The sequence below is a fragment of the Lolium rigidum genome, chromosome 7, assembly GCF_022539505.1.
Source record: "Lolium rigidum isolate FL_2022 chromosome 7, APGP_CSIRO_Lrig_0.1, whole genome shotgun sequence".
In the NCBI taxonomy this organism is placed as follows: Eukaryota; Viridiplantae; Streptophyta; class Magnoliopsida; order Poales; family Poaceae; genus Lolium; species Lolium rigidum.
This window is the reverse complement of record NC_061514.1, coordinates 8,699,843-8,724,678: the sequence shown is the minus strand read 5'-3', so window position 1 is coordinate 8,724,678 and position 24,836 is coordinate 8,699,843. Positions and strand designations below refer to the sequence as shown.

Genomic DNA, 24,836 nt, shown 5'->3' with positions numbered 1-24,836 from the left:
TTCATCATGATAACTTGCCTTCTCAACTTCTCCGCACGATTTGACAAGTCCCGGCACTACTTCCTCGAAACCGCCGTGGCATTGAATTTCCACTATATCCCCTTTTATTTATCTCGCCACGAACAGCTCTCCTCTCGCATCTCCTCCGCATTAGCATCCCAAAAAACCCTCCCCGCATCAAAATGTCTTCTTCTTCCTCTCCGCTTCCATCGGATCTTTCCAGCCCAGTCCTCCACATCCCGCGAGCCGACGCCGGAATACAACCCGGCGGAAGTCCACGCGGCCAACATCCGCCGCGCCATTGCGGCCGGGGAGGAGTCAGACCATGACTTCTCCATCTGGTCCGAGGACGACCAGTCTTCGACGGACGGGGAAAGCGATCTCCGCTTCCTCGCCAACGGGGAACCGGAGGAGGAGAGCGATGACGATCGCTTCTCCTGGGATGACTTCACTTCCTCCGAGGGGGTGAAGGAGGAGGAAGAGGAGGAGGACGACGATGACAGCTCCTCCGACGAGCCGCCGGCCAAGCGGTTCTGCCCTTGGCCGGGCAACCTGAGCGACTTCGACAGTGACGAAGACGACGCTGACGAAGAAGATGAAGACAACGAGGGCCCTGGTCGGTGGCCATTGGAGCGACGACGAACCCGCCGGGGAGCAGCGCCGACGGCAGCCGACTACGGCGACGACGAGGGCAGTGATGGCCCGTAGATAGGACTTCTAGAATAGGGCCAGTAGTAGTAGATGGGGCAATATATCCCCTAGTATTTCCTTTTGAGAGCAATTGGCTCTTTATGTAAGAAATCTCGCCTATTAATGAAGAACTTTTCCCCAATTTGATTTTGCCGATTTCCTTTGAGTTCAATTGAGCCGATTCCCTCTTCTACTGACCTTGCCGATTCGTCCCCTTTGCCAATGCGTAATGAGCAGATAGCACCGCATCGGTCCTTTAAAATTCGCCCTTCCCTTCTTCAACTGATGATTTTCTAAATCTGGCAGAAAATGCAGGATCTTCAGAAAAACCTTTGAACTTTTCTAACCAAACCCAATAATCCTCTTCAATACTCATCATTTGTGAAGAAGGTTGCAATGAAGGATCAGCCGATGGTATCCCAATCGGCTCTTTAAACAGAGCAAAATAGAACATCCACCGAGCTCGCCGCCCCCGAGTCTTGGCCAAAGCAAAAACAAAACGAGGACGCGTAACTTAGCTGAATTAGCCCGGGCTTGATCATGCGAGCCAACCGATTTGCACATAAATCGGCTTGCGAGAGCCTTCAAGGTGGGCTGCCCCCGAGCTTCTTCGAGTCCGCTCCTAGCGCCCGCTGGTCGGATCGGCTCCTTTCCTTCGGCGGATCTAATGCGATCCATCCTCGACCTGATCTCGCACGTCCAGTGCTGCTCTTGAAGAGAGGATCCGAGCCCTTAAATTACTCCATTGAGGAGTTCTTCCATTAAAATCCCCCTCCATGCTTCATTGATCCTCTGATCGTAACAGTTATTCCTCTTGAGTCGATGGCCGCGCATCGGCTGTAAAAATGTTTAAAAATTTTAGGCCGATTTGTGTATCGGCCCCCATAGTATTATCCATCTAGGTGCCCCCCCGAGCCGATTCTGTCAAGAGAATTGATGATATCGGCTCGTCGGTAGTCCCCGTTGGGTCAAACGTTGATCCCGGTGCAGAATGGATGGTGAGGATAATTTTGGCCGATCGCTGGAATCGGCCTCCACGTTGCTTGCTCGGTGAAGGTTTTGTAATGTCCCTTCATAAATTTTTGGGGGGCCGATCGCAAGGATCAGCCTCGCCACGTTTGCTTATTGACGTGCTCTTGCTACTCGTCCAAGCCGGTGGATAGAACCAGCCCAATCTCTGACTTTATCACGTTGGTGCGCTTGTTGTTGTCCACCTCGGGTGCATCGTGTAATCGTGGAGTTCTACACTTCGCCGGACGAACGAGCACCATAGTTCGTACTCAGCCGATGTTTCATCATCGGCTTTCCTTGCTTGGGGCGCCACTCTTTCTTTGCGGCAGTCCCTCCTCATCCAGGGTTCGCCGAACTTTCGCAGCCGGATCGGGTCGTGCCTTCCTTAGCGTATGCAAGTATAACCTCTCGGCTTCCTCCAAGCCGCGCAATCGCTGAACCCTGCGCTTTTGTGAACGGCTGAGTCCATCAGGGCACCACCTTGGACGGTGGTACCTGTCTTCTTCCTCTTCTTGTCCCTCGTCTTCTGAATCCTCGAGATCTGCCCAGCGAGGGGACTCAGCGCGTTTGCTCTGTGGTGGGAGAGGCCCTAAGCGCTCGAACACGGACACGTTGGCTGCCTCCTTCTTCTTACGATTGCATTCTGGGCAATTGCCGATTGTGGGCAATCGGCTCATTACTGAATCCCAGCAGTGTCTGAAGAAGGGGCAGTCCCAGTGCCTGGCGTTGTCATCTTGCTCCCTTGGCTTTTCCGTGGCACGGCGCTTGTGCTCCTCCTCATTGTGATCGTGCCGACGATATCTTCTGGCTTCTCTAGCCAGACGATCTCTCTCATCATCGTCGCCGTGTCGCCGGCGTTGGTCGTACTGACTCACATACTTGTTGAGGAGGTGATCAGAGAGGGGTCGTTGATATCTTATGTTCTTCACTTCCCCCTCCGTGACGTAGCGCTTGCCATCTTGACGGAGCCGATCGCATGGGGCGGCCCCCTCTGTGTCCTTGCTCTGAGAGCAGCTGCTCTCAGCTCCATCTTTGCCGGAGTGGTTCCCAGGTCCTACCATGTTGATGCTGAACGAGGGACCTGGCTGGCAACCCTCAGGGCAGGTGACTTCCACCATGTTAACGGCGGGAAGGGTTGGGTGTCGACCTTCATAGCGTACTGATTGAAAATTAGATGCCCCTTCTCTATCGCCGCTTGGATGTGTTGACGCCACACCCTGCAGTCGTTGGTGGCATGGGAGAGCGAGTTGTGCCATTTGCAGTATGGCTTTCCGTTCAGCTCTTGCGCCGTGGGGAACTTGAGACCTTCAGGGATCGTCAACTGTTTCTCCTTGAGCAGGAGGTCGAAGATTTGCTCCGTCTTGGTCACGTCAAAATCAAATCCCCGGGCGGCCCCGGTGGCTTTACCCATTTGCAGTGACACGGGGGTTCCTCCCCGAGTCCACTCAGCCACTCGCTATTTCTTGGTCTCCCATAGCGCCTTCATCTTCGCCTCGCGTCAACCATGGTAACCACGCGCTTGAATTTGTCCCGGTAGACATCCGGGTGGCGCTGTTCATACGCCGACAGCCTTCGCACCATGTGTGCTAATGAAGGGTAGTCCGCTTGGGCGGCCACGTCCTTGATCGATGATGACAGACCCACCACCACCAACTCGATCGCTTCTTTTCGCTCACGTGAACCGAATAGCATCGGTTCCTAACGGTCCCGAAGCGCCGGATGTATTCCGACACCGTTTCCCCGCGCTTCGTCGTACTTGTGCCAAATCGGCAATGCCAGCCTCGGAAGCCTCTCGAGTGATATTGCTCATGGAACCGTTCTTCCAGCTGCTTCCAAGTCCGGACCGAGTTCGGTGGCAGCGACGTGTACCAACCGAAAGCCGATCCCGTGAGGGACCGTGAGAAGTACCTCACGCGCAGCTCGTCCGACGCCGAGATCATGCCCAGCTGCGCCAAATATCGGCTCACATGCTCGATGGAGCTGGAACCATCCGATCCGCCGAACTTTGTGAAGTCCGGGAGCCGATATTTGGGTGGTAGCGGGATCAATTCGTACTCGTTGGGGTACGGCTTGGTATAGCCGATCGTCTTCCTTTTCGGCATCATGCCGAACCGATCTTTCAGGATCGTACAAATCTGATCCGCGGTGATGGCCGCAGTGCCGAACCCCGAAGATTCGCCGGAGTGGCGTACTTTACCAGCCATGCTTGTTTTTCCGGTTCGAGCCAACTGCAGGAGCTGGGCTCGGAGTTTTGTCGGGGTGGCGTATTTAGCTAGCCACGTTTGCTTCTCGGGGTCCGCCTCCGACGTTCCTCCCGTTGTTCCGTAGTCCCCGTTGTTGCAACCTGGTTCGAGGGTGCCCGTGTGCTGCAGCCCGGCACGTATGCGCATGCGTATCCGTGCGGGATCTCCTTGGGCGCGTCATGTAAGAATTGGTAGTCACGGGGGTCACCACCAACCTTGTAGACGACGTAGGCCGATGAGTTCGGCGCCTCGGGCGCTGCCAACGCGAACGGCAGCGGTGGACGGGACTGGAGTAGCAATTCCCCTTGGTGAGTCCCTAGGGCTGGTCCTGACGGAGAGTGCTGATGGCTCATGATTTCCTGGATCACGCGAAGAGCGACGCGCTCCAACGTGTTCACCAGTGCTCTCGAGTGGCGGTGCAGCCGAATGAGCCACCATGAAGTTGACCTCCCGATGCAGCGACTCGGTGCGTTCTTCCGACGGGGTGGATAGATCCACTCCATCAAGGGCGCCTTCAGGTGAGAACCCCTTCCATCTGATGCCATGGGAGCGGGTCCTGTGGAAAGAGCCGATGAGGTCGGCTTCGAGGACGGCTTTGACCTCGTCATACTTCTTCTTGAGCTCGCCAGTGAGGTCCTCGTAAGTGACCGGAGTTTCTTCCGCCATCTCGGATGTAGATGGCGATGTGGTGGATGTCGTGGATGTTGAAGATGGTCCCACCGGGCGTGCCAGAATGTGTTGGCGTCAGAAACCCACCGGCGGGCGATGGATCGGCCAACACCGTAGAGCCGGGAACAACTAGGGCTGCGCGGCCGGCCCGAGCGACGGCCCGCAAAGCCTCCCTGGTCGCGCGCCGATGCAAATTGCAAGGGCGTGCCACCCGACCTATACCTCGGTCGGGAAGGTGTGGATGATGCCTCGCTTAGTTTCCTGCAGGGCACACACGTACACGTTAAATACGAGCCTCAATCGGCTCTCGGGTTATCCCGTGAATCGGCTCATGGAGCCGATCCACCCATGATTCGTCCAAGGTGGCCGAATATATGGTGGTCCTGCTTGATCAAGATAAAGCATATGAGATCCACGACGATCTAGGGTTTTCACCGCATAATCGGATCATCCTACTCACGATTGGGCCTCGCGCTCGCGCAGGGTGACCGTAAGACAGCCCTAGACAAGGCCTAAAAACCAACACGAGGTTGATCCTCGGAACATCCCTGTCTAGGGCCAGCAAACTACACCCTACACGCCGCCGGATCCTCCAACCCTTTGTAAGGCCTAACTATTGCAGATATTAAACTAATCCCCGATAAATCAAGGAGCAATCGTAACGGATCAGATCTACTAAATAACGATCAAGCGGGGTGCCGCCTCGCACCCATGATGAGGTACAAGGACGGCTAGATGCGCAAGGGTTGCACTACGACAGCATATGATACTAAGAACAATGCTAACCCTAGCACATCTATGATAACTACGTTGCTCGCCATCAAAAAGGCTTCAGTACGAGCAACGCATGAACCACGTGGGCAGGCTCGTGCTGCCTAGATCGTAAGATGCGATCTAGGCAGCATGGTGCTTACCGGAGAAACCCTTGAGACGAAGGGGTTGGCGATGCGCCGAGATTGGTTTGTGTTGAACGTTGGTTGTTGTTTATTCCATAAACCCTAGATACATATTTATAGTCCAGGGGACTTTCTAATGTGGGCGTGCACCAAACCGTGCACGGGTAAAACTCTAACTTCTAAACTAAGATGCGATCTAATATGTTACAGATACATGGGCAGTTTAGCCCAACTTGGTAAACAAGGCCGATTCACGTATTTTCTTCCATGTATAATCTTCACGTCCATCTTGATCGCGGCCCACCTCTGACTCGGTCAAATTCTGGTGATAACAATTTCTTAATTTCACTGAATAGTAGGTTGCATAACATGTAGGAATCTCAAAGCATTTTATTTTTTGAATTTATTATTTTCTTTTGTATTTTACAGAGCAAAAAAAACGCTCCGAGGGGGGGGTGAAGGGTGCGTGGGGAGTCAAAAAATAGGAAAACCTTTAGTCCCGGTTCCCACCATAGCCCTTTTAGCCCTTTTGTCCCGGTTGGTGAGCATTAGTCTCGGTTCACCGACAGAACCGGGACTAAAGACCCCATTATTCCCGGGTCAAAATGTTTGGGGACTAATGAGTTGGGATGGAAGACATTTTTTCTACTAGTGGTTGATATACAATCAAAACAAATGGTATGTGCTAAAATGGTGAAAACTCGTCACAAAATGCCCAACATGCAATGCACACATAGAAGCAAATCTGAATGTACAAAAACATGTATTATTGCGGGGCTGAACTAAAGTAGATCGTAGGATCGGTGATGGGGGTGGGTATCAAACATCCTAAGATCTAGGTGAGTGCACCATCATGGGCTCGAGTGAAGGTAGCCACATAGACTATCCGGAAGTAGAGATCTTCACCCATGAAATACACCGCTCACGGTCCTCGCAGTCGGGGACATAGCCACGAACTGAGCGAGCTTAAGGAGCGCAAGGTGCAGAATATGTTTGAAGTCGGCTGAACTAGCTAAAATACCATGAATGAGGAGCTTCCATTCACCGGTAGAAAATTGGCCTTCGGTCGCGGTTGGCAACTGACATTAGTCGCGGTTGCGCAACCGCGACCAATTAGGCGCGACTAAAGGCACCCCCTTTAGTCGCGGTTCCTTACGAACCGCGACTAAAGGCCCGTCCACGTGGGCGGCAAGGCGAGCGCAGGGCGGAGGACCTTTAGTCGCGGTTCTTCTGGCCAACCGCGACTAAAGGCCTCCGCAGGGTTTAGGGTTTAGCCCCCTCCCCCTAAATCTGGTTTGTTTTTAATTTGTATTGTTTTATTTCTTTTGGGTTTTAATTTTGAAGGAGTTTCACATATTCTACCGTACTACATACATGCATATGAATGTACAATTTCAAACAAATTTGAAATTAGAACCAAAAAGAATTCAAGAGGAATATACAATATATATTCAATATCGGATGACCATATACAATTTTGAACAAGTTTCCATACATATTTAGTGCATATAAAGTTCTACGTCCTCTACATAGTGTTCTCCTCTAGGATCGATGACTTCCCTGGCGAACCATCCAGCTAGTTCCTCTTGAAGTGGTCGGAAGCGAGCTTCTGGAGTAAGCGTCGTCCGGAGGTTATTCCTCCTGATGTTGTTCTCGCACGGCTGCCGCTCGCTGGTGTATCTCCGGATCCTCTCACAAACATAGTATCCACATAGATTGGTCCCCGGTGGCTGAATATCCCCGGTCGCAGCCTTTGCCCTTTTAAAATGTAGCTCTTTTTTGAATTCACCGACCTTTTGATATACGAACCGTCTCCAAACCCTACGAGGCAAAGAAAATTAAATGAACAAGAGAGTTATTAATTAGATACTTGATATTAGGAAATGACGAACGAAATAGGCCGATCGATATAGAGCGCAAACGAATGAAAGTAGTTACTTTTGCATCATTTTTCCCATGTCGGCCCAAAGCGCCGCATCCATATTCAGAGAGTCGTGGACGAGAACTGTGGAGTTCTGAATTTGTATTACTAGCAGAATCCAGTGGAACCTGCGGACACGATACATGCACAGTCATGCATAACTCATCGATTAGCCACATACCATGCATGGAGTAAACAAAAGAGAATGTGCTCAAGACAGAAACACTCACCCAAAATGGTAAGGAAATAGAATATCACTTTTGAGTTCCTGTTTTGTAAGAAACATCCACGGAGTCATCCTCCACGTCTTTGGGGTGGTGTTCTAACACATATGAATTAACTATTTGTGGGTCAATGAACCCAACATCATGGGTGCGCCTTATTTGCATTTCCCGCTTCTTCATTCCGCATAATAGCGTACACAACCGGATAGTTAGGACAATATATATATTTATAGTGCGAGCAATGAACGAGATGGGGTAGAAATTAATAAATCACTTACGTAACATAGCAGCTGATGATAGATTTGTCGAGCTCGTGCAGATTGAACAGATTGGAACAATTCACTCCGATGAATTGTTATATAGTAATGTTTGAAGTGATGCTCAGGTCTAACTTCCGCATAAATATATTCTCCGGCGTTTTAAGTTTTATGTAACCCTTGTACCAATTTAGCGAGACCTTTCATTTGTCGAGGTAGATCCTCTTCTCCGCGCAGTGCTCGACGAGAGGACCATCCTTCACATATGAAAATACTACGTCCTTCATTGCCACGTCATCAAGGCCTAACGCTGCACGAAGAGTCGGACCTAAGTCTGCCGCTTGTTCTTTGGCTCTCGCTACGGTCAATCCCTCGTGCTGCCGCAGCTGCTATGACATCGGGGGCTTCGTCCTCCGGACCTGCGGCTTTCACTATGAGCGGGGGGATCGACTGTTTACTTTGTTCCCCGAGCTGGGCAACTTGTTTCCCCGACCGCGAGTGCTTGACTACGAAGTTCACGTTCATAGTCGTCAGGCAGATTCTTCGCGGCCTGGGACGGTGTGTTCAAAAATGACTTAGCCCAGCTCTTTTCCTTCTCAGAAAATACTTGTTTGGGCTCGGGCTCTCTTTTCTTCTTGCAGTCCGCCTGCCATTTCTCATGCTGAGCAGCCACGACCGCTGCATTTTGCTCCACACTAAGGTCATAAGGCCTCGGGGTGAGAGGCTTTAGTGATGGCTCTGGTATCTTTGTGGTTGCAGGTACATAAGGGTCCGGGTTAATAACCCAAGACTGCCTCTGCTTCTTCGCCGGAGGTGGATTGGGGGCGGCGTCCGATCACCCGCCGGACGAGGACCGGGGGCGGCGTCCCGCTACCCGCCGGAGGTGAATTGGGGGACGGCGTCGGCCGGCGTGAAGGAGGTGTAGGTGAACCACCACCACCGCCGCCGCCGCCACCACCACCGGAGGGGGTGGACTTGTTTGCCTTGGCGCCTCGCCCGGAAACTTGATAAACTTCTTCTGCCATAGAATGAATCGGCGCTTGACATCTCCAAGTCTTGTCGCCCCTTCGGTGTAGCAATGTCAATGTCCGGGTCCTCAAACCCTTGGACTATGTCCTCCACCGTGACACGAGCATAGCCATCTGGAATGGGGTTGTTGTGGTGGAGTGCTCCAGGTGGTAAAGCACTGCCGATGGCTACCTTCATGGACATGTTCCCGATAGGATAATACAGATGACATGCTTTCATCTCCTTTATATCGTCCACGGGGTAGCGAGGAGGCTCCGGTGCGGTAATTTCGACCACCAGAGGCTCCGGTGCAGTAATTTCGATCGTCGGTGCACCAGCCGGTGGGGCCTCCGTGGAAGCCACGCCGCTTCTTCTCTCGCTCCCGGCTTCCGAGATCCATTGGATGATCTTCATGCTGCGCCCGAGCTGCATCTCTTTCGGCTACTAGTACACTCACGGTTTTCTTCATCACATCCATTTCCGTTACCAAGTTCGCCACAACATCCGCATCCCGATCCATCTTTCTCTTACGGCTTCACGTAACCGTACGGGTCATCGTTACGGGGAACCCTACTTTCCACGGAATGTCCCCGGGCATGCCTCGTACACGTCCTCCGTGTTCGGGATTCCCGAGGGCTTTTGTCGTGGCGTCGTTCTCTCCGTTGAACTTGATCCTCCCTCTTGAGCATCCCTCATTGCCTCAATAAGCTTTTGGGTGGGTTTAATTATTTTGCCCTGATAAACACACTCCCCTGTCTCCGGGTTCAGCGATCCCCCATGCCCGTACCACCAGCTTTTGGCCCTTGGGTCCCATCCCTCCGTACCTGGACGTATTCCTCGCGCCCTCAGCTCGTTCTCCATCTTCTCCCACCTAGGCTGCCAAAAGCGATACCCTCCTGGCCCCATAATATGATTGTACTCCTTCTTGGCCGCATTCTTCTTATTTTTTTCGACATTTCAAGGAACTGCTCCGATTTCTTTTGCTTCACAAATTCTGGCCAATCATGTTGCAGTTTCTCATATTGTCCTTCGAAAACCGGAGTCTTGCCCTGCTTGACAAAGTCATGGCCTAGTTTTTGCTTGTATTTCCGGAATGCGTCGGCCATCTTAGAAAGAGCGAACTCGTTTGACTAGCTTGCACCTCTCCTTGTTTTCCTGAATCTTGTTACCCACCTCATCGTATCTGCGGTATTCCGGAGGTAGAACGAAATGTTCTATAAGCTTCTTGAAGCAATCTTTTTTTGTTCTCTTATCGACAAAAGTGAAACCGAGGCGTGCCTTCTTTGGCTCATTCCACTCCTGGACGGTGATCGAGACGTTGTCTCTAACAATGGCTCCGCATTGGCTGATAAACTTGGTGGCGTTCTTGCTGGGCTCCAGCGGCCTGCCGGTTGCTTCCTCGACAACCTCGATGGTGCATGTTTCGTTTGGTTTCATTGTCTTGGTTGCGCCACGCTTTGACGAAGACGTACTCGATTTTTTCGACGATCCGGCCGAGGGCTAAAATAAGAAAGAGAGTCGCGCGCGTTAGTACACACATATTTATTCAAATCAGTTAGTTTGTATCACCGGAGGCTCAATGTATATATATACCTCGGCGCCGGAGGTGGTTGCTACTTCCAATTCAAGATCGTCGTTTACCGACGTTTCTTCGGCATCATCTTGCCGACGGCGCCCTTCATCTTCACCGTCCGGGTTCGGATAAGAAGAGATATCATCTTCTTCTTGTCCGGTCGGCACATATGGAATATCGCCGTTTATGATGCCGAACATATGGTCTTCAGCGTCCGGATCATAGTTCTCCGTAATCGGGTCAGCTCTATCGTCCGCCATATGTCGATCCTGAAAACATGTAGTAAAAACTAAGTAATTGTGTATATGCCAGCATTATTATCACATCTCTTCTACATATAAAGAGAGAGGGCGACGAGGGAGGCGAGAGGGGGGACGCGCGCGTATTAGATGTGTATATGCGTGACCGAGAGACCGGTGGCGGTGGCGAAAGGGGCGGTGGCGGTGCCGCCGACACATAACCCTCACCGCCCCCTCTCGATCCCAAAATTTCTAAGTCAAGTCTAGAGTTCTTTTAAAAGTCATAATAATGTGTTAAGTTTTAATTTTATTAAGTCATAATAATATGTTAAGTTTTAATTTTATTAAGTCATAATAATATGTTAAGTTTTAATTTTATTAAGTCAAAATAATATGTTAAGTTTTAATTTTATTAAGTCATAATAATATGTTAAGTTTTAATTTTATTAAGTCAAAATAATATGTTAAGTTTTAATTTTATTAAGTCAAAATTTTAAGTCATATTAAGTCAAAATTTAAGTCATTTTAACTAAATTTTTTATTAAGTCATAATAATATGTTAAGTTTTAATTTTATTAAGTCAAAATAATATGTTAAGTTTTAATTTTATTAAGTCATAATAATATGTTAAGTTTTAATTTTATTAAGTCAAAATAATATGTTAAGTTTTAATTTTATTAAGTCAAAATTTTAAGTCATATTAAGTCAAAATTTAAGTCATTTTAACTAAAAAATTTATTAAGTCATAATATATGTTAAGTTTTAATTTTATTAAGTCATATTAAGTCAAAATTTAAGTCATTTTAAGTAAAAATTTTATTAAGTCATAATAATATGTTAAGTTTTAATTTTATTAAGTCAAAATTTTAAGTCATATTAAGTCAAAATTTAAGTCATATTAAGTCAAAATTTTATTAAGTCATAATAATATGTTAAGTTTTAATTTTATTAAGTCAAAATTTTAGTTAAGTTAATTTTATGTTAAGTAAAAAAAGAGAGAGATTTTTTATTAAGTTAATTTTATTAAGTCAATTTTTCGGTTAACTTTCCAAAAAAAAACCGGCGGCGCGCGTATGTACTGCATGCGCGCGCGCGTATGTGGCGGGCGGCCGGCCGGCCGCGCGCGCTCCCGGCCGGCGGCGCGTGCGCGGCGGCGCGCGGCGGTCGCTTTCTCTCCCTCCCTCTCTCTGGACGGCGTACGGCGGCGGTGGCGGCGCATATGCGCGGGAGAGCTAGTCGACACGCGGGCACACGTACGGCGGCGGCGTTGAAGCGGGGCGGCGGCGTCGAAGCGGGGCGGCGGCGTCAAAGGGCGGGGCGGCGGCGTCGCAGGGCGGGGCGGCGGTCGACGGCGTGGCGCGGCGGTCGATCGGGCAGGAGAGGTCGACGGTCGCGCGCGGCAGAGCTTCGATAGGGCGGAGAAGAAGAGTCCGGCGCGGCGGTTCGCGCCGCGCCTTTATATAGGAAGCGACTTTGGTCGCGGTTGGTGTGGCCAACCGCGACTAAAGGGTGACTTTAGTCGCGGTTGGCCACACCAACCGCGACCAAAGGCTTTTTTTCGCCCGAATTTCCTTTCCTCGTGGAAAAATCTTAGTCGCGGTTGGTGTGGCTAACCGCGACTAAAGGCATTTTTCAAAATTCTTTTCTTTATCAAAATGTTAAAAATACATATAATATATCAAAAAATTCAGAAAAAATAAACTAATTCATTTAAAAATCTGAAAAATACAAATAATATATCAAAAAATTCAGAAAAATAAAACTAATTCATTTAAAAATCTGAAAAATACAAATAATATATCAAAAAATTCAGAAAAATAAAACTAATTCATTTCTAAATCTGAAAAATACAAATCCAGTGTGCAGCCCAGCTTTTTCAGACCATCATCGCATCCGGGGTACAACGCCTTCCTGTGATCCTCTAACATGCGATCCAAATTCTCCCTCTCTTTTTCAGTTTCGCAGCGTCTCCGTGCATCAGCAATGGTCCGACCAAGATCATCAACGGGATCATCACGTGCCTCTTCTTGATCACCTTCCCCTTCACCTTCCCCACCTTCGAGCATCATCCATGAAAGTATCACCGAAATGATCAAGATAGCTCTCATCGATGTCATCCCCTTCTTCATCTTCTTCCATTATAACCCCTCTTTCTCCATGCTTGGTCCAACAATTATAGCTTGGCATGAAACCATGCCGAATCAGGTGCGAGTGAACTTCCCTTGAGGAAGAGTAACCCTTCCGATTCTTACGATCAACACATGGACGAGATAACAAAACCCCCCGCTTGTTCGCATTAGCCACTACGAGGAAATCTTTCAAACCCGTAGTGAATTCGCTGGAGAGTCGGCTAGCGTACATCCATTGCCGATTCATCCGCATTATTATAATACAAAATATATAAGTAACCATCATGCATTTGTTAAACTAAATACAAATTAAACAATGAACTACACACATATGCATATTTTATCAATGACACATATATATGAAAGGTTCAAGTTGTTGCTAACCGCGATCGAGGAGGAAAAAATAAATGAGGAAGCTCGATCAAGTGTGGCTCCGACACTTCATATCATGTTTGTTTCATGCTCTTGGGACATTTCATCAAACACCTTGTGTACATAAGAGGAGCCAAAAGCAAACCCTACACCCCCTTGTGAAGTTTGTGAAGAGAAGTGGCACCAAATGACTAAGTGCTGTGGGCTGAGTGGTATATATAGGGGAGGGGCTTTAGTCGCGGTTGGCCAGGCCAACCGCGACTAAAGGCCTTTGGGCCAGGCTCGAGGATATTTAGTCGCGGTTGGCCCGGCCAACCGCGACTAAAGCCCCCACGTGCACCGGCTGGCCACCGAGCGCCCTGGGCCCAGGCCTTTGGTCGCGGTTCGCCTCCCGAACCGCGACTAAAGGTACCATTAGTCGCGGTTCCTACAGCTTCGCGACTTATGGGGCTCACCGGAAGCCTGTTTTTCTACCAGTGATTGCTAGTATTCCTAAGAAAATTAAGAATATAAGGGGGGAGGCGTAGCTCCTTCTCAGTTCTCATCCCTTTGTCTATGTCCCTGCTAGGTGTTAACCTGTTAAAACAGGTTATTACAGCCAAGCCAGCAAAACCACAAACTCGCTTACGGGAAGTGACAAGTTTGTCATAATTAGTTCCAAAGAAAACAATCGATCATAGATAGGCATGTTAGATTGATTTCTTTCCCGTGTGGGCCCAACGGCCCACCGGGCCCCTGTGACTCGTGCTCCGATCGGGGCGCCCAACCCATTATGATTGGTGGGCCCCTGTCGCCAGCGCTATAAAAACAGGTGCGGGCCGGCTGCCATGCAGTACGAGGTTCACCGCTGTGCCGCACGCCCCACCGACACACCCACCGATTAGGGTTAGCGTTGTGCCGATGGGAAGCTCTGCCACCGCCGGCACTCCCTCGACCTCGCACCGTCTCCCTCGCCACCATGTCGACGTCCTCCGGTACCTCCTCAAAGGGTGAAGGTAACCCTTGATCTCTCTCCCTCTCACGGTACATGAACATATTCTTTACGGAGATAGAACTACCGACATTGATATACTTCTAGTTGATCTTAGAGATTTAACATTGGTATCAGAGCATATAGTTGTAGATCTAAATCGGTAGAAAAGATCATAGAAACCTAGATCGACTCGAGATCTCAACAGAAACCATAAACCCTAGATCGAAAAGCCACCGGCCGAGGCCTTCGGGCTCGCCGGCAGAGAAGCGCCGGCGCAAGGCCGTGTCGTTCATCGTGAAGAAGAATAGCACCCTGCGGGGCAAAGAATCTTACCGGACGTTGTTACTCTTACCGATGTTGCGCCCGCAGCTCATCGTCGCCGGCGAAGGGCACTGCCACTAAGCCGCTCGATGGAGGTGCGTTCACGCACGCGCCGGCGAGAGGGCTAGAGGGGCTCCGCTGCTTCTCTCCCCGTGGCCTTGGCTGTCAGGTTCTCGGTGTTGTAAGGAAAGGGCAACGGGAGGGGCGCGTCCCCGTCCACCTGCTGCGAGCGCGCGCGAGCGGCCGCCTCCCAGCCGCCAGAGAGAAAGAGGAGAGCTCATGGTGGGCTCGCCGTCGCCGGCGTGGCACCGGCGACGGGCGCGCATCGTTTTGCTCCGCTGCCGGAGGCATGCGGAAGAGACAGATGGGGAAAAGTGGGCTAGGGTTTTTTTGGGCTGACAGTTTTCGGGCTCTTATACCGGCCGAAAGAGACGCATGACCGTCGAATTCAATCCGACGGCCAGGATTCACGCGCGCGACGGCAACCGGCTCGGGCCGTTGACAGGCCACGGGCCACTATTTGGGCCACACTAACAGGCCGCAATGCGATGCACCGAGGAGCGCGCAGACAAAAAGCGCTCATGTGGTTTGTGGGTCATGGGAGCAAATTGGGCTCTGCACAGGTTTTTACTGTTTCATCCGTTTTATCATTTTCGAGAGGCATTTTAGGTCAGTTTTTAGGCCTAATTTTGTCTAGTTTTTTCTGAATAAATAGGACCATTGAAATATTTGTTCATGAATTAAAAAATGAAAGTTTATGCCTCTGAAAAGTTCAAAGTTAATAGTTTATTTATAGTTTATGCTGCAAATAGCTATAAAGTGCATTTAAATTTGAAAAATGCAAAAGTGACAATTAAAATTTTAAAGAGATGATTAAAGTGATTATTGTGATAATTATGGTTCTGTTATTTTTTGACCAACGTTATTAATGACATGATCATGATTTGTTGCAATAAGAAATGCATTTATCTCTATTTTTGCCCAACGGTGATATAGTTTTATTTGCATTACCAGTTGCATGTCTTAATTCGGACCAATGTTGGATTATGATATGCAATTGTACTGTTCTCACTCATCTGTGGTTTTCAGGAGGGTACTACTTGATGAACTGCATCAAGGATGTTCCCACCCTAAGAGGGGATAACTACACTAAGTGGAGGAAGAAGGTGGATTTCGCCTTCGTATGTGCTGAGGTGGACTGGGTGCTTGAAACACCGCAGCCCACAAAGCCTGCTGACCCTGTCAGAGATGACAAGGATGATGATGATGCATGGGAAAGAAAGAAAAAGGACCAGGCTCATGTGAAAATGGCCTACACCCTGATACGTCTCCAACGTATCTATAATTTCTGATGTTCCATGCTACTTTTATGACAATACCTACATGTTTTGTTCACACTTTATATCGTTTTGATGCATTTTCTAGAACTAACCTATTGACGAGATGCCGAAGTGCCAGTTCCTGTTTTCTGCTGTTTTTGGTTTCAGAAATCCTAGTAAGGAAATATTCTCGGAATTGGACGAAATCAACGCCCAGTATCTTATAATTCCACGAAGCTTCCAGAACACCAGAGAGGGGCCAGAGGAGAGGCCCAGGGCCACCACACATGGTGGCGGCGCGGCCCAAGGGGGGGGGGACGCGCCCCCCTGGTGTGTGGGTCCCCCAGACCCCTTCCGACTCCGACTCTTCGCCTATAAGATGCCTCGTGACCTAAATCTTCGACACGGAAAAGCCACGATACGAGAAAAGTTCCAGAGCCGCCGCCATCGCGAAGCCATGATTCGGGGGACAGAAGTCTCTGTTCCGGCACGCCGCCGTGACGGGGAATTGCCCCCGGAAGGCATCTCCATCGACACCACCGCCATCTCCATCAACGCTGCTGTCTCCCATGATGAGGAGGGAGTAATTCTCCCCCGAGGCTAAGGGTTCTACCGGTAGCTATGTGGTTAATCTCTCTCTCTATACCCCAATACAATGATCTCATGAATTGCTTTGCATGATTGGGATCCATATGATGAGCTTTGTATCGCTATTACTCTATGTGCTACTCATGTGATGTTATTAAAGTAGTCTATTCCTCCTTCATGGTGTAATGGTGACAGTGTGTGCATCGTGTAGTTCTTGGCGTAGGTTATGATCATAATCTCTTGTAGGTTATGGAGTTAATTATTACTATGATAGTATTGATGTGATCTATTCCCCCTTCATAGTGTAATGGTGACGAGTGTGTATGCTATGTTAGTACTCGGTTTAAATTGCAAAGATCTATTATGCTCTAAGGTTACTTAAATATGAATGCCGAATGTTGTGGCGCTTGTTAACTCCGGCTTGAGGGAGCTCTTGTAGCCCTACATAATGAATGGTGTTTGTTATCCAACAAAAGAGTGTATGTAGCACAAATGAGGAGAAGTTATTAATTTATTATGTGATCAATGTTGAGAGTGTCCACTAGTGAAAGTATGATCCCTAGGCCTTGTTTCCAAATACTGCAAACATCGCTTGTTTACTGTTTTACTGCATCTTTACTTCCTGCAATATTACCACCATCTATACCACCTCTGTTTTACTATCTCTTCGCCGAACTAGTGCGTCTATACATCTGACAAGTGTATTAGGTGTGTTGGGGACACAAGGGACTTCTTGTATCTTAATTGCAGGGTTGCTTGAGAGGACTATCTTTGACCTCTACCTCCCCGAGTTCGATAAACCTTGGGTGATTCACTTAAGGGAAACTTGCTGCTGTTCTACAAACCTCTGCTCTTGGAGGCCCAACACTGTCTACAGGAAAAGAAGCGTGAGTAGACATCACACCCTAGAGAACAGAAAGTGGTAGACAGCCAATAAGAAATGCATGGCATTTATAAAGAACACAATTGAGAACGCCATCGTGAGCTCAATTGCAGAGTGTGCTTTCGTTGGAGGTACTTGGAAAATATAAAAGTCAGTTCATTGTTTCTTCAAAGACATATGCAACCCAGTTGCTGAAGCGGCTGGTGAGAGAGAAGTACACTAGAGGTGCACATTGGCATCAAGGAGCACATCCTCAGGAGTCAGGATGAGCAATCTGGCTGCAAAGTTGAAGCCCATGGATGATGACCTGGAGCTGAAGCCTGCACTTATGGTTCACTAGGTCATGGCTTCATTGCCAGCACAGTTTGACAACTTTGTTGTCAATTACAACATGAATCCTGAAAAATAGGACATAGAAAAGACTATAGCCATGTGTGTGCAAGAGGAGGATAGACTCAAGCACAGAATGGAGGTTCTCTAAATTATGTGAAGAGCAACAAGAAAAGGACCTTCACACAAAGCAACAATGGCTCTCCTTCCAAGCCATATGCAATGCAGCATCATCAGCAGTACCAGCACAGGCCAATCCTAGTGAACAAAGATCAGTGTCTTCACTGCAAGAAGACTCGACACTACAAGAAAGACTGTCCTGATTGGCTGAAAGAACTAATGGCAAAGAGAGGTAACAATTTAGTTTTCTTTGTAAATGAATTCCTGTATACACGCTTTCAAAATCTACTTGGTGGATTGACTCAGGTGCAATCGGTCATGTTGCAAATTCTTTACGGGGATTCCATTCGACGCGAACTACGAAAAGAAGCGAAAGATGCATTGAAGTCGCGAATGGACTTCAGCGGAAGTTGAGGCTGTTGGCACCATCTTTTTGGAGTTAGCTGATGGCTTATCTATTCCGCTTAAAATGTTTTATTTGTTCTTTTTTACACGTAAATTTGATTATTGTATCACGTTTGGATAAAGACAGTTATCAGTGTTATTTTGGACATGGCAAGTATGCCATATGGTGTAATAATACTTATGTGGGGGTTGATTTACTCTATGATGAGCTTTATTTATTGTCCTTGCGTGAAAAAGTATTGTCTGTGTGTAAAGTGAATGAGCAAGTATCCGCGTCGGAAAAGAACAAAAGAAAAGGAAAAGAACTAATGAATCATCGAAATTATGGCATTGTCGCTTAGGCCATATTTTGAAGGGGAGAATAGAAAGACTTGTTAAAAATGATATTCTTCCTCCATTAGAATTCTCAGACATAGAACAATGCATCGATTGTATTAAAGTAAAATTTGTAAAGAAAATTAAAAAAAGGGTGCAAATCGAAGCACCACAACACTGGAAATAATTTACAACGATAAATGTGAACCATTTCATGTGAAAAGTGTGGATGTATATGATTCGTTCATAACATCCACGGATGATTACTCCCGATATGGTTATATTTATCCAATCAAAGAAAGAACGAGTGTTGGATAAATTTAAAATATTCAAAGATGAAGTTAAAAAATCAGCATGATAAAATAATAAAGATAGTGAGATCTGATCGTGGTGGAGAGTACTACGATCGACATACTCCATATGGCCAAGTCCCTGGACCTTTTGCATGGTTCTTACAGGAGACAAGAATAGTTGCCCAGTATTCTATGTCGGGCGAACCTCAACGGAATGGGGTAGTCTGTAGGGTGCAATCGTACCCTTATGGATATGGTGCGTAGTATGCTAAGCTATTCCACCCTACCATTGGGATTGTGTGGATTGAGGCGTTAAAAGCCGTTATTCACATTCTAAACAAAGTACCAAGCAAATCGGTGCCCAAAACACCGTATAAGCTATGGACAGGGAGAGTGCCTTCTCTAAACCACTCGAAAGTGTCGGGGGCCTGCTGAGGCCAAAGTATCCAAATATCCCAAAGTTAGATACCAAAACAGTCAGCTGCCATTTTATTGGCTATCCTGAAAACTCAAAAGGTTGTCGTTTCTACTGTCTAGATAAATACACAGTTTGTGGAAACAAGACATGTTGTCTTCTTAGAGGATGAAATGATGAGGGGGAGCATGGTAGCTCGGAAAATTGATCTTGAGGAGAAGGGGGTGCATGCACCTAATCCGATGACTCAGGAGCCATTTTTTGTGCTACCATGTGCACTCGCACCGATAATCCCTACCATTGTAGTGCAACCGCTCGTTGTGACTTCACCCATGACAACAATGAGTGAAAGTTTGGAACCTGTTCATTAGAAGCCGAATAAACCATTTGTTGAGCATGAAAGGGAGCAAAAACATGACACCTCCGAAGCTGAGCCACAAGTTGAGGAACGGAATGCTCCGGAGAATGAGGCCCCCTAGAAGGTCTAAAAGAGCTAGAAAATCAGCCATTTCAACCGATTACAAAGTTTACAACACGTAAACAATTCATATGGAAGGTGATCCCACTTCATATGAAGAAGCCATAAGAAGCCCGCATTCATCATAGTCGGTGGAGGCCATGGAAGAAAAAATGTGATCGATGAGTGCCAACAATGTTTGGGACTTAGAAAATATTTCTAAAAGACCCAAAACAGTGGGTTGCAAGTGGGTCTACAAAATAAAATATGACTCCAATGGGAATGTAGAAAAGTATAAAGCATGACTTGTGGCAAAAGGATTTACGCAAAGAGAAGGGATAGATTACAATGAGACATTTTCTTCAGTCTCATGTAAGGATTCCTTTAAAACCATAATGGCATTAGTTGCACTTTTTGATTTAGAGTTGCATCAAATGGATGTAAAGACGACATTTCTAAATGGGGATTTAGAAGAAAATGTCTACATGAAACAACCCAAGGGTTTTATCATGGAGGGAAAAGAAGATATGGGATGCCGCCTAAAGATATCCATTTATGGATTAAAGCAAGTCTCCAGACAGTGGTATCTAAAGTTTAATGATACAATTAAAAGATTTGGATTTAAAGAAAATATTGAGAACAACTACTTTTATGTAAAGTGGGAAATATATATTCATAATCTTGTATGTGGATGATATTCTGCTTGCCAGCAGTGATGTTAGTCTACTGCAAGGGACAAAGAAGTTCTTTTCCTCAAATTTTGATATGAAAGATCGTGGTGAAGCATCATATGTTTTGGGCATAGAAATTCACCGAGATAGGAAAAATGAAATATTATCAATATCGCAAAAGGCTTATTTAGAAAAGATTCTAACTAAGTATAATATGCATAAGTGTAGTGCCACACCTGCCCTATAGTCAAGGGCGACAGTTTTGGGAAACATCAAAATCCACAGAATCAATACGAGCTCGATCAAATAAAAGCGTTTCCATATGCTTCGGCCATTGGAAGTCTACAGTATGCAAGAGTGTGCACACGTCCTGACTTAGCCTTTATCACTAGAGTACTCGGTAGATATCAAGAAAATCTAGGAATAGAACATTGGAAAATGGTAAAGAAGGCATTGCGTCATGTGAAAGACACAAAGAACTACATGCTAACATACATAAAATCTGATTCCCTATAAATAAGAGGGTATTTAGATGCAGATTTTGCGGGAGATAAAGGTGATAGAAAATCCATATCTGGATATGTATTCACTCTCGTAGGGAGAGCTATTTCGTGGAGAAGCTCCAAACAGACAATAGTTGCATCATCCATGATGAATGCAGAATTTATAGCATGTTACGAAGCCACGGGCGGACATTATGGTTAAAGATATTTATATCCAACTTGAAAATGGTAGATTGTCTTGACAAACCACTAAAGATGTACTGCGACAATCAGCCCGTAATATTTTATGCTTACAAAAAAAATTCAAGTGCCGCTACGAAACCGATTGAGGTAAAGTATTATGTTGTGAAACACAAGGTCCAAGATCAAACTATAAGTCTCGAGCATATAAGGAAAAAAGATATGCTTGCGGATCCGCTAACGAAAGGCTTACCACCAAGTTTGTTCAAGGAACACGTAGCCGCATGGGTTTAAGGGAATATCTTACCTATCCCGGAACATAAGAGGCCCGAAAGTAAAAGAATTTGTTTCAAAACGTAGAAGTGTATTATGGTTGTCTCGGTTCTATCGGCAATAGAGCTGTGAGGCCCTAGGGACTGATCCAAAATGAAACGAATAAAATGAAAGTATAAAGTTAAAAGTAAAGTTGAGATCAAGGGGGAAAATGTTAGGTTGATCTCCTTCCCGAGTGGGCCCAACGGCCCACCGGGCCCCTTGTGACTTGCGCCCTGATTGGGGGCGCCCAACCCATTATGGTTGGTGGGCCCTGTCGCCAGCGCTATAAAGACAGGTGGGGCTTGCGGCGTGCAGTACGAGGTTCACCGTTGTGCCGCATGTCCCACCGATACTCCCACCGATTAGGCGTTGTGCCGATGGGAAGCTCTGTCACCGCTGCCACTCCCTCGACCTCGCACCGTCTCCCTCGCCACCTTGTCGACGTCCTCCGGCACCTCCTCAATGGGGGAAGGTAACCCTCGATCTCTCTCCCTCTGACAAGACATGAACATATTCTTTACAGAGATAGAACTACCGACATTGATCTACTTCTAGTTGATCTTAGAGATTTAACAAGGCACACATCATGTACCGGTGAAATAGATATAAAGTTTAGCAGGATGATAATTTCCATAAACCATCTAGGTCAATTAGTGAAATTTGAATGCAGGTACCCTTGGATGGTAGTCGGTCTCTCCATATTTCAGTAGTATTTAGAACAATGTTTTGTTGATGACTTGAGTCAGAGATGTAGGCATATTTTTGCATACCCGCTACCACATGGTTGATGCTGACCCATAGAAATGTACTTCGCATTATGTGGAGCAGGAGAATGCTGAAGATGACCCCTAACCTTCCACGTCATAAGATGATATACTTGAGGAGAGGACCAGACGATAAATTAATGTGTCTTTGATTTAAACTCGAGACACACTTCTGAAGTCTTCGTAGTGCTACTCAAGTTGTATTGGATGTGTCTTGTACAAAAAAGCTTTTGGTTTTTTCATGGTAACTATAAATTTTGTTAAGAAGCACTACCTAAATTGCGCTCGGAACAAAGTACACTCGGCATATATGTCGATTCTGTAGCAGGAGGGAAGTACAAACCATATATCCAAACGGCCTGCACACTAGGGCTCCTTTGATTTAAAGGATAGGAAAAGCATAGGAATAGGAAAGGTATAGGATTGGAATGGCATGTCTACTTAAAACCTATAGGAAGATGAAGTTTGTTTGATTGTAGCAAAGGAATTTTTCCATGAGGTATGAGCTAATGCTTTTTTCCTATAGGAATTACACTACAAGATTCCTATAGGAATTTTTCCTATAGGATATGTTCCTATGAATCAAACAACATGTATAGGTATTTTTCCTATAGGAACCAAATCCTACACAATTCCTATGCAAATCCTTTGAATCAAAGGAGCCCTAGCTATGTAGGCCTAAGGATTGAGATGGACCTTTACAGAAAGTTAGATTACAGGCCCCGAAAGGACGAGGAATCGTATATTCGTATCAAGCATTTTTAAGTTTCAACTTGGTGCCAAGAGTGGCAAGAATTCAGTCGTCCGATCGCAACCCAAACTCTCTGGCGGCAGCACTTCAGCCGTCCGATCGGAAACCAGTGCGGAGCATCAGGTTCCACGATGTCACATCTCAGCACTTTCAGGTTCTGATTAGTCTAGGACGGCGTAAAGGCAGTCGTCGTATCTTTCGAATAGTAGTCAACATTGAAAATGCACGGGGACATCAATTTGAAGCTATAGCTAGGCCCTATAAATAGCAGTACAGCGCTGCAGATACCGTATACCAACAAGCTTTTACGTACGGCTAAAACCTAAGTAATTAAGCTCGAGTAACAGGCGCAGCCGGAGGTGAGCATGTCGAGGGATCCGCTGATCGTCGGGGGGATCGTGGGCGACATCGTCGACTACTTCGACATGTCAGCGCGGCTGAGGGTGTTGTACAGCAACCGCGAGATCACCAATGGGTCCGAACTGAGGCCGTCGCAGGTGGCGAACCAGCCGACGGTGCAAATCACTGGACGACCTGGATCACTCTACACGCTTGTGAGTGGTCACTCATCCAGTACATTACTAACTAATACTAGTAAAATGCAAACATAGTATGCAGTGTACGTACGTACGCATAGCGATCGAGCTGTTCATACTCATATACCTGCGCATATTACTATGATCTTCATTCTGTTACAGATGCATGCGGTTTGCCTATGCATAATTAAGAGGTCTCATGTATGTTTTAGCCGTCGATTGGGGCTTTGAGATTCTTGCGTATGTGTATGTATCGTCAGGTTTTATTTAAATTCCTAGAAAGTGCAGGCGGTAAGTGCAAAGAAACACAATTAATGAAATCGAATGATCCTATGCGCGCACGGAACAAAGCCATTTCTCAAGCATTCATAATCTTTGCAATGTTTTATTTTCTACCCAGGTGATGGTAGACCCTGATGTACCTACCCCAAGCGACCCCTCCCAAAGGGAGTACCTCCATTGGTATGTTGCACGCCATGTTTTGTTTCTCGTGAATGCATGCACATTGTGGGCTAGTCATTTCAGACAGAAAATAATAGTTCATCAATTTATGTATACTACCTCTGTTCCGTAAAAGAAGACGTATTAAATTTACGGAGCTGAGGGAGTACATACCAGTCGATTAAGCTAATTGCTTCACTTCCAACTTTTTTGCATACATATCATAGGTTTGTCACAGACATACCAGAAGGACGTGATGTGAGCCGTGGTAAGAAATTTCTTGCAGAGAATTACATGTGTATCATGTCAATCATCCCCTCCAACTGTTCCTAACTATTAACTGAACTGTTTTGTGTTCAGGAACTGAGGTCGTGGCATATGAGAGGCCGCAGCCCACGGCGGGGATCCACCGTGTAGCATTCGTGGCGTTTCGACAGTCGGTGCAGCAGGCGATATATGCACCAGGGTGGCGCTCCAACTTCATCACGCGGGACTTGGCGGAGTGTTACAACCTCGGCGTTCCGGTTGCTGCCGCCTATTTCTACTGCCAGAGGGAGGCGACCTGCGGTGGCCGTAGGTACCGGTGAAGATAAGCTGTATCTACGTGTATGTGCCTGAAGATCGACGCAAGATCGCTTCATCCAGATGCGTTACAGGAAACAAATTAATAGTATCTAAATAATCGCGTGTGTAGGCTAGCTAACTAGCTGCTTCCAAAGGTACAATACATAAATTTGTAGGCCGTCTTGATAGGCCCTTCATGTGCCCCAATGTACTATGCACCCTCTTGGTGTATCCCCTAAACACTCATCAATAATCCTATATACCTATTGTTGTTGGCAAAAAATCCAATAAGGCTGTTGTTCCTTCGCAGCACTCCGGCACACCCTGGTTTGGTGGATGGTTTTTCGTTCTTGAACAAAGTTTTTAACTAAGTAGTGCCGTGCGTCTTTCTTGTTAGTATAGCATCGAATATTCCATTCAAATGGACGTGTAATTTTGAGAATGGGTATTCAAAGTAAAA

General features: G+C 47.0%; 1 protein-coding gene across 1 annotated transcript; it reads left to right on the top strand.

The window, feature by feature from the left end:
• Window positions 1-23,152: 23,152 nt before the first annotated feature.
• Window positions 23,153-24,399, top strand: LOC124678221 (protein FLOWERING LOCUS T-like). Its single transcript, XM_047214139.1, has 4 exons — window positions 23,153-23,389; window positions 23,772-23,833; window positions 24,040-24,080; window positions 24,173-24,399. Exons 1-4 carry the CDS (start codon window positions 23,201-23,203, stop codon window positions 24,397-24,399), a joined length of 519 nt encoding a protein of 172 aa, XP_047070095.1. The 5' UTR covers window positions 23,153-23,200.
• The last annotated feature ends 437 nt before the right edge of the window (window positions 24,400-24,836 follow it).